At 39.2% G+C, this 15,742-nt stretch overlaps 1 protein-coding gene across 1 annotated transcript; it reads right to left on the reverse strand.

Annotated features, from left to right (window-relative positions):
• Window positions 1–2,325: 2,325 nt before the first annotated feature.
• bbs4 (Bardet-Biedl syndrome 4) lies at window positions 2,326–14,217 on the reverse strand. The gene is made up of 15 exons (XM_071517216.1): window positions 14,185–14,217; window positions 11,312–11,391; window positions 10,623–10,686; window positions 10,266–10,377; window positions 9,943–10,015; window positions 9,145–9,198; window positions 8,927–9,054; window positions 7,860–7,914; window positions 7,616–7,684; window positions 7,253–7,405; window positions 5,982–6,153; window positions 5,142–5,211; window positions 4,880–5,024; window positions 4,581–4,785; window positions 2,326–3,283 (listed from the first exon to the last, which is right to left on the reverse strand). Exons 3-15 carry the CDS (start codon window positions 10,648–10,650, stop codon window positions 3,123–3,125), a joined length of 1,425 nt encoding a protein of 474 aa, XP_071373317.1. The 5' UTR covers window positions 10,651–10,686; window positions 11,312–11,391; window positions 14,185–14,217; the 3' UTR covers window positions 2,326–3,122.
• Window positions 14,218–15,742: the final 1,525 nt, after the last annotated feature.

Here is a 15,742-nt window from a genome sequence, read left to right on the forward strand (position 1 = left end):
GAAACACTGCATCTTCAGGCATCTTCTGAAACACTGTGTTCAGTCCTCAGGCTTGCGTCAACATTTACACTGGTAAGAAGAAGCCCTCGAGAAAGAGGCTGAGGTCCAAAGAAGAGCTGTCAGGTTTTCATTCCTCAGCTTCAAACTTCTGCACCATCATCTTCAGGGGCCTGATAAGATTTATACTGTTCAGAGGCTCCCCAGAAAAGGGATGAGGATGAGGATGAAGATGGAGGATGAGCTCCCAAGGCAGTACAGTTGATGATACTGTCCATGTTGACAATACTGACCTTGAGAAAGAAGCTTTACCATTGGTATTTATTGAGGAAAAAACTTGAAAGACCACACTAAATGGTAGACATTTACAACAACCAGGCTCTCTCTCGTCTTTATTGTCACTCTGCAGTTTAACTGTCTAATAAAGCAGAAATAATCTTGAAAAAAGTAATTGCATCAAAGTATCTATCTTTCACATGTGCAAGAGTCTCTTAAATCCAATCCAACATTTATTTCATACAAAACCCTTGTACACACACTTAAGTTAATCAAAATGACATAAAATATGAACCAACTAAGCAGTTCCTACCTGCTTCCTGACAATTTCACCATACTGCATTCAAAATTGTACTGAAGCCCAAACACTAGTGTTTCATGTCACGTTGTTGGTATTTTCAGTGATTGGTTTATTTTGCCATCACTCATATAACATAGCATTGTGGGTAGGATTTTACTCTAATAATTTTTTCAATTGCTACTCAGTCAAAACCAGAAAACAGTCAGCATCCTGACATTTTCATTATGCTAATATTGAAGAAAGATTTGCCTCCAAAACCATTTTAAATGTCATCTACTGAAACTGACTACTGATCAACAGGTAGTGCAGTTTTCAGACCATAGCTACACTTTCTTGAGTGTTCAGGGTTGTATCACTAAAACCAGCCTGAGTATTGATCATCGTTGAAACTATATTAAACTAAGCAACTACTGATACACAATGGTATTAATCTTTATTTTCAGAAATGTAAACAGTTTGCTTTAGGCTCAAGCTCAGCATGAGATTTAAATTGCTGGCATGCTTAAGAAAAAACTAATAGAACATTTTGTGTACACATTACTTTGACCTTGCTAAGAGATGTCAGTCAAAATGTACCCGTGTACCCGAGTGCCTACATTTCACAGTTTGGATACAGGAAGAGTGGAGGAAACTGAGTTAGGACAAATTTCTTGTAGGCATCAATTTTTTAGGTTTTTGGCCCGTGTCATGTCCTTGGACTGTCTCATGGTCAGGAACATCACCAGTTTATAAAACAGCTCTCTGGGTCAGGGCTTGAGGATGAACACTCAGCTATTCCTGCAGTGAATCCAGTTTGGAAACGGAGGTGATCTCAGAGAGCTGATTAGTTAATATCCTATTATTTGAACAATGACACTTTGTTCAATCTGGAACTGCTTTTAAACATTATGATCAATCTAGAAAGCAACTAACCACTGAAAAGCCACATTCAGTGTGACCATCGAGTTCTTCTTCCTAGTAATCACAGACAAACTCTGTGGAAAAATAAAACTGTCCACTTTGAGCTTATGGAGCTTCCACAGTTTGTTAGTAGTTCAGTAGGATTTGTGCTTGCAGTGAAATGCTGATAGATGAATGTATATTTAAATGTCCCCTAAAAAGTTAAGCATATTCCTGTGTATCCTAATCTATATTTTGTCACGGTACCCATTTCATGAATATCCTTGAATAATACATACAAATAGCTCCACCCACATTATAATTCATACATAAATAATATCAATATTCATGTGATCTTCAGTGGGAATCATTTATTAAGGCCCGTTTTAAACCAAAACAGTATTCCTCATTTCATTCCATTTTTCCCCTCTACCCATGCTAGATGTTGACCATGACTGAATTATCATTTTGCTTGATTATTAGCTTGGTTGTATCACATTAAATTATTGTAGGCATAATGTCCATGAGCAAACACATTGCACTGTTGATGATTTAGTTGAATTTTACAACCATATTCTCCACTATCGGCCTAAAGGCAAAATCCCTTCCAAGATCAACTATGTTGGCAATTTCAGCACCAGCATGGGAGGATGGAAGTTTATTTACCATAAAGTTGTTATTCTGGTGAAGAACATGGATACTGTGCTAGATAATAGACTCTGAAAGCTCTTAAACAATACTGCCCCCTGTTGGTGGCTGCTGTATTGAGTAACCTCTGTGATTAGGTAGGGTACAATACAATAACACACTAATTGCAATTAACTTTAGCCAAAATAAAGGAACAAGGCAACTGTTTTCTTTTATGACTCTATTTAATTATAATAAATACACACCTCTATATAAACATAACATTTATCCACATATAAAAGCATGCATGCACTATTTACATTCCATAATCCTCAAAAAAGAGCCCTATCATACAATCAAGCCATATCCTATGACTCAAAATGGCCATGCCTCTGTATTTTAGCAGTGATTGTCACAGCGTTTCCTTTACATTCATTTAGCTGCAGCAGCTCCTCACAGCTGCAGGACTGCCACCATGCTAGACATGTAAATAAAATGAAAATTCATCATTTGGCCTTATTGCTCAGCTCACTTAAAAAACAACCATTATATTTGCAACTTCAGCCCAGCTGTCCATATATCATCACATAAATAGTCAAATAAGAGCCATTCTTAAACTGCAACACCTACTGGATCTGATCCTGGTATGCGCACCTAATCTGACACAAACAAAACAAATTCTACAGGAAACACCTGATCGTCGAATCAGTGTGGAGGAATGTAGTGGACGTGTGGCAAAAATACAACTTTGGTTACAAAAAGTGTGAAATGATGTATTTGACATTCCATATTCATGGAGGGCACGGTAAGAAAAAATGCACAGACAGGTATGACTTTGCCCTTGCCCTTTTCAATTTAAAATAAATTCTAGTGTAGGACATGAAACTGCTGTGCACCACAAACCTAAAACAGAAGCCTATAACTCAAGGCTTTATATCTAAAACTCATAAAACTCTTGAGACAGAAAACCAGTGTTCAGTAACCTTCATCTGCTTCCATAACGTGAGAGTGACCTGTGACGGAGCTGATCGTTGCTTCCGAGCTAATTCGTTTCCTCCATCTTAGATTTACTCTTTGAGGTTTTGGGTTTGGGGGTGTCCGACTCCTCGGGTTCAGGGGAGCCGGGGGGGTCGCTGGGCGGGCTGGGCGCACTCTCCACATCGGGCTCTGGCTCAAGGGGCATGGAGGGGGCTTTGGTGGCTCCTGTAAATAAGAAAAGCTTTAGGGTCGTTGGAACAACAAGATACATAGACGATTAGTACAGGACTTCTGTATGGCTGCAAAACAAATATGCCAGATTTGATACAGCAGATAAGATTTAAGATTTACATTATGTTAATCAGTGCAAACGACGCTCTGGATAGCTCTTAAAACTTCAAGCCCTCCTTGACCCGAGCTAATGAGATTTCTGTCCGAACCCAAACCAAGTCTGAGGGGTAAATGGTTTTCCTGAGCTCCACCCTGACTAAAGCCCGGAACACATATAATGGTGTGTTTACAGCACCTGAAAGGCAGGAACCTTCAGATCTGCCCCTGCTATAGGACCAGTCGTGACCTACAACAAAGCAATTAACAGAGCTGTTGACCCATAGCCTACTGGGCTACAGATACCGAGACCGGCGAATACACAAAACCTGCCCTTTGAACAGCCAGTATCTCTGCCAATGACACAATTGTACATTGTATAATGATACCGATTCTATATTTACAGAGTGTATTTGTGTATTCACAGCTGTCTCCTACAACTGGTCGTGGAATTTTAGAAAGCAGCTGGATCAGCCGCGCTGTGTACCTTTTTTAAAAAAGTCTGCCAGTGAACATGAATGCACTGTTCTAAAATACCTGTGCTATTGTTAACAGCTAAACAAATGTGTGGCAAAACATAGCCCATCGGCTCCAGTGAAGTAAAGCACTCCTGGCCACTTGCCTTTCAATGTGAGAGCTATAATGCACTTCAACCATCGCTGAACAGCCTTGGATTTAATAGCTTACCTGTACGCTTTTTCCACACTTCTAACCGTCTATGTTGCTAAGGATGTATATACAAATTCTTTTCCATGTATTCCATTTTGCTTTAGCCCATGTGACCAAAATCAAAACACTGTTTAGTCAATCTCCTATTGAGCAGTCAGACAAAAGGTACATGCTGAGGGAGGAGGAGTAGGCAATATTAAGACAGGCGAGAGACAGCGATTACACAGTGAGAAGAAGTTTAAAAGTTCTCATTTATTTGAAGAATTAGGCTACGGTTTAATGGAGAGAGGTGGAAGCTGTGACTGCCACTGTGATATTGGACTGCTTAGATGAAAAATTAATACTCTGAGCACAAACCCAATACAAGCTGAGCAATTAAGAATTAAGAGAGATATTTATGATATCCTGATGAGTCCTGGCCTTGACTGAGCTAATTTACTGCCATCTAGTACTACAAAGCAGTCACTTTGCTTTCATATTGTATCAACAAACTAGTAGCTAGTAACTTGTAACCCCCAGGCTGTACCTGTTTGTAGCTGCATGTTCTTGTTGTAGCTTGCGGCAGAAGACATGGCCTGGCCCAGAGCCTGATTCGTGCCAAGGGGGGCACCGGGGGTTTTGGTGGCTGCTGCAGAGCGGGGTTTTGACTTGGAGTCCTTGGCTGGTTTAGTCCACACCAGATTGTCTGCCACCTGCAGGGCAGCACCCATCTTCTGAGCCATGTCCATTAGCTGTTCGTGACAGACAGACAGAGGTAGGATGAGGAAACAAGAAATGACTTTTAAAATGGGCAATCAGACATCAAGAGCAATTGGGTCCAAGTACCTCAGGATCAAACTCAATGTTGCTACTGCTGTCTCGGAGCACGTTGACTTTCCTCTCCATTTCCTGATACTGCTCCAGAGCTCCCTTCTTGTCACCATGATTGTAGAGTAAGATGGCAAAGTTCAGGTTGACCAGAGGGTTGGACCTGTAAGAAGTTGATCACCACAAAGAAAAGACTCAACAATTCAATACGGTCTCAAACTCAGACAAAGATTAAGTCCTTTTCAAAACACATTCAAGGTAAGATGGAAGAAAGACTCACTCATCTAGAGTCACAGCTTGTTCATATGACCTGGTGGCATTCTCTACATCATCCAAGTTGGTCAGGGCCACTGGGGAGATGAGTATGATGGAGACAGGTGTTAAAATAAACTTTAACTGAATGTTTTTTTTTTATCAAATCCAAGAGCAGATGAGTGTTCAGCCAGGCATTTTGTTTGTGAATGCAAGCAAATGTTTGCCAACAAAACATTATGTTAGCCAAGAACATATGCCTAGATCAGTAAGCTGCCTAGGGAAGTAGGTCATGGTGAACATAAGGTACTGTTTTGACTATACAATTCAATATCATTCTAAAATTATATCAGGTATGAGGCTTTGAATAAATGTTGGCACACAAAATTACATTTATTTGAAATTTTACATTTCAAAACAGCATTGTATTGCTACAAAGTCTAGTAAAGACTTTAACATACATGTTCAACAAGCATTCAACTGTGGCTTAATATTCCATGCAACAGTGTTTCCCAAATGCCTTGTTGAACATGCCTCAGTGAATATAGCTAGTCACTTGGGTTGCCTGATATAGGTGGTCTTACAGTCAAAAAGAAGGAGTGACTTTTTCACCAATAACTTTGACGACGTGCCCAGTGTTCAGTGTGCTACAGTGAATAATGCTAACACTTTAGAGAGGATGCAGTCAGTTTGTTGAATCCACTAAGTAAACACAGTGTGGTAAAGTGTAAAGTGAATGCACAATAGCAAACTACTGGATACACTGAAGTGAAACTGCCAATCTTCTTGCTGCAAAATAGCCAGTTGTTCTTTGAAGGCCTGATTCTGTCCTGATTTGTTCTATTTCCATGGCTGTCTGACTCAGTACCTGCCAGCAACATGTAGAGCTCCCCCATGCGGGGGTTCAGGTTGACAGCTGCGCTGAGGAAGTGGAAAGCAGAGGCGTACTGCTGCATGGTCAGGTGCACCAGACCCAGGTTGTACAACACTTTCCAGTCAAATGGAGACAAGTAATGGGCCCGCTTCAGGCAGCTGATGGCCTGGGAGAGGAATGAAAGACAGCAGGGAAAGGAAAGACAGCAGAGAGTCAACTGCTGACAGGACTGTTAGGCAAGTAGCTTAATAATATATGATGCCATTTGTAACAATTGTAAACAGATTCTACAGATTCTGTGCAGTACCATGGTGCATTTGTGGCTGTGACATATGGACCGCATTAATTGGCAATGTATTTATTTGCATGTGATTTCAGCTCTCTGGCTCCCTAACTGATCAGCTGCCTTAATCTCTTCTATGGAGATTACAGTAACCTTAGGCTACCTGGTTTGCTAGTTAACGTTAGCTAACCCAAAAGCAAACACTGACCCAAAAGCAAACATAGCATCTAGCATATTACATATATTCACTGTTTATGCAATAATGCGCTTTGTATGTGTATTTTACCATCACAGAAAGATTATGCTACATCACCATATATGGCAGCAGTCGATTCAAACTAACAGATGAGGAACGCAGAAGTTTGTTTGACATTATCAAAACTAATTTGCATACGAAGAGGGTTACAGAAGAATAAAATTGCAGCTAAAATGTGAAGATTTATAGTTAGTTCCATTTTCACAATAATACAACTTTTACTTCTTTCTATCAGTTAGATACTGCTCAATAAAGTTTCATAGCACCCAAACATAGAGGAGTGAAGTGTCTTGCAACCTGTTGCTCCAGTTGAGTTTGACTCTTAAAGTGCATGGGCCCATAGCAACCGAATTGTGGTAAAAAACTTAATGAAGTACAGGGTTTCTTCATTTGTGTATTGCTGCCATATCAATTGTGATGCTGTGTGATAATTCGAGCATATTGCATAGCAGCAATTATTGCAGCTATGCAAACAGTAGCCCCAAAGTGTGGTTTTAGTTTGGGTGGTTAGAAGTTGGACCTTCTTCTGGATGTCTTTGTGGCAGACTGGTACTTGTTTTCACAATGGACTACTGTAAGAGCAACAGTCCTATGTGAAGTACGAAACAAGAGTTATAATGCTCTATTGAATGAATGAAACACTTTGGCAGCTTCAACTGTTTAGAAAGGCACAGTATCTTCATTCTGTCCTAGATTCATGAAGAATCCATAAACAGCATTACTCACAGCTACGTATTTCTTCTTGCCAAAGAAGCACATGCCGATGTTGTTCCAGAGAGGGGGGCTCTCCGGCACGGCGCACGCTGCCACCCGGTACTTGTTCATGGCCACATCAAAGTCGCCATGGGTCTGCATCATACTTCCTGCAGCCAGGATGGCCTGGGAATAAACACAGTGTTTAGAGAGATATTAGAGGAAGAAGCACCCTTTGAAACCTGACATGATGAAAGACAGACTGCACCACCTGAGAGTGAATGACTTTCTATTATGACTAAATTGTTTTGACAGAAGTCCAGTGCATTGCCTTCAGGTAGCTCAGTAGCAAAACAAGCATGCTGCAGCATATTGGTTGTTGAAGTACCCACTTACCGTATAGTTGTTAGGGTCAAAAGTAAGGGCATTCCCAAGGTGCTCAAATGCTTTTTGGTATTTCCCAAGCTGAGAAAATGGAACACAGATAAGTACATAATCCATTCCTTTTTAAATGCTTCTGTCCGACATCTAAATGCCACATCTCCTTTTAAGAATAATCCCCATGACAAATGTTAATATAGTGCTTGCCTCTGCTGCACACATTCTTTTGACTGAAAAGGTTGTATAAAAATTAACCCACCTGCAGAAACAGTAGACCAAGAGTAGTCAGCAGTTCAGTATTTTCTGGAGAGTACCTGGATTGAGGATAAGATACCTCGAATGAAAAATGTCACTTTATCTATGCCTGTAATTACATTTAATGCCTGCACTTATTCTCAAGCAAACATAGTTGATATTCTGGGGAATATGCTGATTATTCAATCGGGGTTTCATTCAGCATAATTGTGGAATATTAATTATGACCTGTGGGGGGACGATGTGGCTTAAAGAAAAGACTGTAGAGAAGAGAAGGAGGAGTGCAAAGAGAGAGATAGGCATTAAAATAAGACTCACAGTGGTTCGTCTCATTAAAAGCAACACCAGTGTTGGGGCACTTGATTAATTCATTTACCCCCAACAGGAGGTAGCCATAATGAAGTCTATTATAGACACTGACTGTCATTTCCTTATTTACACCACTGCTTAAATGGTTTAAATATTCAGCGTGCGAACAGGACTAGAAACGAACAAAATTTATAGTGAACTGTAAAAAACCTTGGGTAGAACTTTCTGTGAAATTGGAAGGAACACTTACTGAAATAAGCTATAATGACAGGAAAAAAGAAATAAATCAAATGACTTGCCCTTTAATTAAAGTGAAGTAACCATCTTCCTTTTCTTCTTTTCAGAAATACATTTATGTTACCGTAATCTTTTATAGTCTCTAATATGAATTTCACTATGAAGAAAATTGGTATGCTGCGGTTGTGCAATTATTAACATTCAGATGGTTGCCTTACTATTTGGCATTTCTATGAAAAAACGATGCTATGGTAAACACTTCCAACTGCCTGACCTTGAAATGCAATAATTTCAAAGTATTGCAGTCATAAGTTCCTAAATGATGATCATTTGGAGTTATCCCTCTACAGTATGGCCTTCCAGTGTAGTATGAAATAATTACACAGGTGGTTAATTTAAATAAAAAACTCAGTTTTTCTGATTGTGGGGCTAGGATGTCTTCCTCCTCTCCAAATGTAACATTTTTACATAAGAAATTCTGCCTCATGCCTTTTTTTACATTGTCCACATTGTAACTTTACTTACTCCACTGCATTCTTATACACTTCAATGGCCTTGTCAGAGTCTCCAGCCAGCAAATGAACCTTCCCAAGCATCATGAAAGTCCTGTCGTGTTTGTTTAACTGGAGAGCCATGTTTAGATGCTCCTCAGCCTGAGAGAGACAGGAAAGATCTGTGATCAAATTACTGGGTCAAGACTGTGTGGACAGTGTGAATATTGTTGGTGAAATGAGTGTACTCACACTTCTGAAGTCCTTTACGAAGGAATAGCACACACCCAGATTATGGCTGATCTCCTGAGGTAAGAAAAGATCAAATTATCCATGCAGCGTTGGCACACACTAAACTCATTAGGACTGGATAAAGGCTGGGTTAACTCTGTAGTTCTATTATACAACGGCTCTGTGGAATACATATTCCACAGTAATTAACTGCAAGGTGAGCATAGTAATAGTAATAGGGTATAGTGCTACATAATTTCTACAATATACTGTATGAGTGATTACTGATCCTGTCTGACTAGTTCAACACATATTGTTGCCACTCCTGTCTGCAGCCTTCATAGTCTGAACAGCCCTCAATGTGTTTGGAAGAATAATCTTGATGTGTTTTGTAGACAATGAAAAGATGAGCAGTCTATGTTGACAAAAACACTGTCAGACACTGCCAACTGTAGGCAACTTTAGTCACAGAAAACCTTGCAAGCACGTGGGAGTGGTTGTGTTTTAGGTATTAGCCAGACACTCACAGGTTACTGGGGAAACAGAGATATCACAAGCCAGAAGTTTTAATTTTGCAAAGCTAACAAGCCTAAGCTGTAGGGGTTTTGGAAAACCTTATGTTCTTTGTTGATAAGCAATTGTACAAGAGAGAAAATGAACTTGAGTCTGGGCATTTTCCAATTCTAAATGTGGAGAAAATTTGTGGAGAGAAATTTACTTTCATGATGCGCATTTAGAGTGGAAGATGCCTGTTCATTTTCCCTTACTATTTTTTAGACAAAGTAGCAACTCGATACAAAAATGGTTATTTTCCTTTACCCAGTCTTTCTCGTTGAGCCTCACAGCTTCATGATAGAACTCAATTGCTGCCTTGTGCTTTCCCAGCAGAAAACTAGAGAAAGAAAAAATAATAATAATTCAAATGACAAATTAACCCAACTTAATCACTGGACGCTGAATAGCAATTGTTAAAATGTAACAGTGAAAAATATTTAATAGTAATGGCAAATGGATTAATTTTGCCCTACAATATAAAAATGTCTTCAGCCCACTATTGGCGTTCGGTTTAGTTATTATCACTGTACTTTTCCTTATGTGTGTCTCGTCTCGTCTGTCGTCTTGTGCGTGGGCAGCGTACTCACAGCGATCTGGCCACTTGCTTGAGATTGTCAGGGCTGCTGGGATTGAGGATGGCACAGCTCTGGAACAGCTCCAGGGACTGCTGGATCTTCCCCTCCAGACGCAAGATTAGTGCTGTGGCAAGACAAAAAAAAAACATAAAAAGAAGGGATTTTCATCTGCATGGAGAGGAGTTAAACAAACACATTTAAAATCTAAGGCACAGCAAGGGGTCCAGAGAGCAGATTTTGGGGAGGTAATGATGCATTGGGAGGCATGGGTGTCGAAATCCACAGAACCCTTTTTTGTTATAGCTGTAATTATAATTCTACATGCTAAATATGTGAGGAGGAATGGTGATTATGAAAACCGTGGCTTACCTTGAACATATATGGCATATTCACACATCCCATTGGTCTCCTGCAGCTGGTCTTTGATGATTGCCTAGGGTTGACACAAAAAGGGAAACAATTTCCAAAGTAGGATGTTAGTTGCAACATAATTGTAATAGGAATATTGCAAAAACTGTTTGCTACTAAGCCTGGGAAGATGAACGTCTAATGCCCTGCAGAATAGTAACCCAGATTTGCAATCGCAACCAAGTCAGATTTAATGTATTTGTGACAGATAAAGAAGAATAGCATACTGTTTTTCTGCACCTGCACCTTAACAGACTTAAAGTGAAGATTACATCTCTAATCATTTTACATAAATTAGGTTTCCTGAGACAAAGGGAGGAGGAGGACCCCAGTAATACATCTTACACTTACATTTTGTTGTTAGACCCTTGAAAGTAGATGCATGTGTTAGGGAGATTTCATTAAGTATTCATTTCAGTAAATGTATTATTGTGTACCTACCACACTTTCATATGGGAATACACAGGTTAATGTAGTGGAATAAGGGAATTGTAAAGTACAGTGTTAGCAGGAGCCGTCTAGTTGACAGGCATTCATTATCTTCATCTCGTCTGTGCTCATGAAAAGGTCAATCTGACCAACGTTGAACACAGACGGCAGGTAATGACTGGCTACACCACGGGGAGGACGGAGGGACGGGGGTTCCTCACCTTACAGGTCTCATAGTCTTTGCGGATATAGTGCTGGTGGATGAGCCAGTTCCTCCTCTCCAGAATGGGAAGCTCTGGAGCTGGGAGGAAGAGAATATACTTTGAAATTCAGGGAAACTTTTCATCTTACTACACTTCACAGTTCACATGATGTCTTTTTTTTTTTTTTACTTCATAGCTGAATATATAATCCTGAAAGCGCCCTCCTTTTGCAGTCAATAGCAAGTCTCTGATCTGACAGTTAATACAGATGTAACACTTCAACAAAAAACCACAGACTAAACTATAATCAATTCACCAGCCACGCTGTAAATGTCAGCTTGTTAGCAAGTTTTTAGTTACAAACAGGGACTTTTCTCTGTCTCCCTTTTAATGTCTAGGCAGGTTAAGATATTCTCCTCGTTGCCAAGGCAACAGTGTCTCTAGCAAGCCAGGTGCTTGTGACAGAACAGAGAGGGTATATAGACAGACAGAAAGAGGGAGGCTGAGGGAATGAGCAACACAAAGCCAGCTTTAGAAGGGTTAGGTAACCCCAAGAACCAAACCACAATGCTCCAAGTCTTCTTCCCAATAAGAGTACAACATTTCATTTCAGGAGGCAGCAATTGTAATTCCAAATCGAGTGAGTTTGATTCTGGTAATCCTGTTATCTTGCACCTACTACCTTCCCTCTGAGGATAAAAATAGGATTCAAGGCAATGTGAAATGAAGAACTAGGCTTTGAGACTGCTACTGACATTGGAGGATATTATTAATGAACTGCCTGTGTATAAATACAGTGTGATTTACACTAAAGCTGCCTTCTGTTTTTATCTGTCAGCCCTTAAAGCAGTGCTCTGTTGATTCGCAGCCAGAACCAGAGCCAGAGCCTTTTTCCAACCACTTCACAAAAATCCTCTCCATCGCTGAGTGGGAAACTGCATGAGCCTCACACATTTGCCGCATCAAGATTCGGAATGGCCCTATTTGTAGCCACTTAATCCGCTTTCCTCCTGCTGAGACAGCAATAATATTCTTGTCTCTGGGTTTCAGCTGTGGCCCTGTGGCACTCCAATGTCCACATATACAAAGCTGGGCAGATTTGTAGAGAAGAGCGGGGATACATGTGTGTCATGTATTCCTGCAACTGTGAAAGGACGGTAGAAAGGAGCAAGGAAGAGGAGCACAGCATGGGGTCTCCTAAATATAGCCCTGTGAAAAACTTCATCCCAAAAATGGTGGATTTCTCTCATTGTTGTGTATGATCTGGCTAATGCTAAGACAGATTTGCCTTCCATGCGCTTTAACCATCTGTTAAAAGGGGATAAGAGCAGAGGAGAGGCATGCTGAGATCAAAAGACACATGGGGAGAATATCATGAAAAATAAGATGAAAATTAGTTAGTTGGAAGTTTTGCCACAAAAACTTTAGAACACACAAGCAAGAGACCTTTGGGGTGTTAAGCAGCTTATAATGTAATAACTGCACTGCGCAAAATGTAAAAAAAATATAATGGAAGCACCTTATGTAATGGTGTCCTTGAAACATTAAAAAACTGGATACATAATGTAAAAACTTTCATGTATGCATTACATAATTCTTTATTACATTTCATGTTCATTATTACATTATGAATTGTGTACAAGTATGAATTGAGTACATTATGGCCATTTTATTAATTTTAGTTTTATGGCTTTTTATTACATTATGCGCAATTATTACAATACACGCAATTATTAGTGTGCTTGGAGAACAATGCGGTTCAGTTCTTGCTCAAATTGCAGTGTATTATCATTATTCTTTGGACCAAACTTCATCTAAACTGCATGCCAACTTTAAACTGATGGATTCATTGGGGCAGGTGTGTCCTCATTTCACACTTCACACAACGTACTTTACTTTAATTGCTAATTATTTTCATATGTGGTGTTGATGATGCCACATGTCACTATAGCAGGAGCTATGAAATACTTTGTATTCAGTGCACCTCATTACCACTGTTTTGTTTTTTTGAACTCACTGCTTGCTTTAAAGTATATACAGTTCATATTTTTAAAGGTATGTTCCACATTTTTTTTTATTGAAGTCTTTGCTCATTTACTTGTGTGCCATCTGCTCCTACATCCTTTATACTCAAACCTTTGTACACAACTTTTGTTGTATACTTTTTCCTTTTTCCCTACTTGTATACAGCTTTTTCAGACTACTGTCATTATTTGTGTCTTTTATGGTTCTTTTTCTCAGCAATAGGTATATATTCCTGTAAGGTGTCACAGACATAGGCAGAATAGAAAATTATACTGTAATTGGACTTAAGGAGCTTTCAGTACTAGGCCCACACACTTCCATTATATTAACCATTTAAAACACCAATCTTTACTTTCTGTTTTTATTAGGCTACTTCATTATTCAATACATCTACTATCTTATCAACTTGATTTGATCATACTAAATTCATACTAAATGCTTGCATACTCTGCAAATTGTCACAACATGCTAATCCTGTGGGTACAAAATTAACTGGATAATTGAAAATGAGGCCATAAATATGATGGCAAAATATCCTGAATGATTAACAGTATCATAAATATTTTCCACACAGAGAAACATCTGGAACATGGCTCAGAATATACACAGCTTCTCCTAGTTATGGACGGCAGCAGGAAGGGTGAGGGTGACCTCTGCAGGAAGATTAGCTCAAAACCCATTTTGTTAATACCCTTAACCAGTGAAAGACCAATGTGGGGATTTAGTTCATCATCTTAAGGGTGCAGTTCTTGATACGGTTGGAAATCTGCTAATAAAACTAATGGGTTTGGTCAAAAATAATTGTGAACTTAATTTAAAAAAATAAAATAGTGAAGAGACATGTAGTAATAACACATTTACTGTACCTTTAGGGGCCCGGCGTTTCTTGGGCTCAGTAGCTACTGGGAGCTGAAATATAGCAAATATATCAACACAAAGAAAAAAAAAATAAACAAAACTATACAGAACGTACATATATGACATTTGTGTGCATGCATATGTATATACAGTATGTACTGTATGTATAAACACATAGGCTACACGCAAATATGAAAATACAGAGAGAGAGAGAAAGAGAGACAAGTTGCCTGTAAGTTGTAGAACCATACAGTTAAGTTTAAAAATAAGCTGTAACCTTAAAAGGCCCAGTGGAATCACAAAGTCCAAGAGTGTGCTGGATTTCATTAAAGTTGTGTGCTGCATGAAAACTGAAAGCAGTTTTACATAACTCATTTGAGATGAATCGCCTCGCTTGAGAGTGGGTCCAATAGCTGGTGAATGGATAAGGTATAGGCCATCGAGGTATTATGCAGTAGTTTGTGAACAGAGAGGCTTATAAATCACCAACGAGCAATACTGTCTCCTTCTTGAGGTCAGAAACAGCAAGACTACTTTCTGATACAGATTACAGTGTCCTCTGAATGCATCAACAGTATTACAATGGAGTGCACTGTGATAAGTTGCACCCAAAGGTTTGAGAGTGTAATCTGCTGTAGGCCTATGCGTATTAAATCATGTTCCCATAGTCAAGGACGAATGAGAACACATTGTTGTATTTTCTTTGTTGTATATTGAGACAGCCTGGGTTACAGAGGATGACAGAATATTGAGTACAGTATCATCTGCATAATAATGCATGTACAGCTACTCAGTTCAGAATCAATTTTGTATAGTGTATAATAATATAATTTACATTACGGACATGACGGTGCATGGAGCTATGCCGAGGTCAAAGGCCAGACTGATATCTATTGAGAATACTGTTTCTAGACAGGAATGAGTGAAGTTGTGCATTTAATAGAGTTTTCAGTATCTGTGCAGGAAAAAAGCCTGTAAATAATGCAACAGTTAGGGTATTTGCTTTGTTTTTCTCCCTGGTACAGTAGGAGTACATGGACTGCTTTAGGAATAGCCCTAAAGATACATATTAAATCAAAGATTGTGTATTAGGAGATTCACAATCATCATTGCTGCAAGCTTCTGAACGATCACCTAGCACCTCATTATGTATTAATGGTAAAAATGAGAAGGAGTGGACTACTGTAGCTGGTGAACTGTTGGTGTAGAGCTTAAAGAGCAAATCAAGAGAGAGCAGTGCAACAACAATTTTCTGCCTTATGTGAGCCCAATCAACATTTAATCACATTGGTTGGGCTGTAGCTGTGCTCTTTTTCAAGGTGATGTGGTCTCTATTCCACCTGTGATAGCTTTATAGAATAATCAGTATTAGAAATATTTTGATTCTCCTACATTTTTTTTTTTTAGTAAATAGATTCAAATTTGTTTCTTTTAAGATAGGCCTAATACATCGGTCTAAACCAGTCAAATCCTCTCTGGTACTTTATGGTACTTTATTGTTCTTTCCTTTTTCCCGTTTGTACAATGTATCATATTTAAAGTACATATGCTATAAAAAAAAAAAAA

This window comes from Centroberyx affinis, unplaced genomic scaffold (assembly GCF_046629955.1).
Source record: "Centroberyx affinis isolate AG114_WGS23_722 - 3 ecotype Tasmania unplaced genomic scaffold, CSIRO-AGI_Caff_v1 ptg000043l_1, whole genome shotgun sequence".
NCBI classification, from domain to species: Eukaryota; Metazoa; Chordata; class Actinopteri; order Beryciformes; family Berycidae; genus Centroberyx; species Centroberyx affinis.

Coding starts and splice junctions, on each gene's coding strand:
- bbs4 (XM_071517216.1), bottom strand. CDS start 10,650: ATGTGTGAATATGCCATATATGTTCAAG. Junction 10,016..10,265: donor AAGCAAGTGGCCAGATCGCT/GTGAGTACGCTG, acceptor TTCTTTCTCTAG/TTTTCTGCTGGGAAAGCACA. Junction 7,406..7,615: donor TTGACCCTAACAACTATACG/GTAAGTGGGTAC, acceptor GTTTATTCCCAG/GCCATCCTGGCTGCAGGAAG.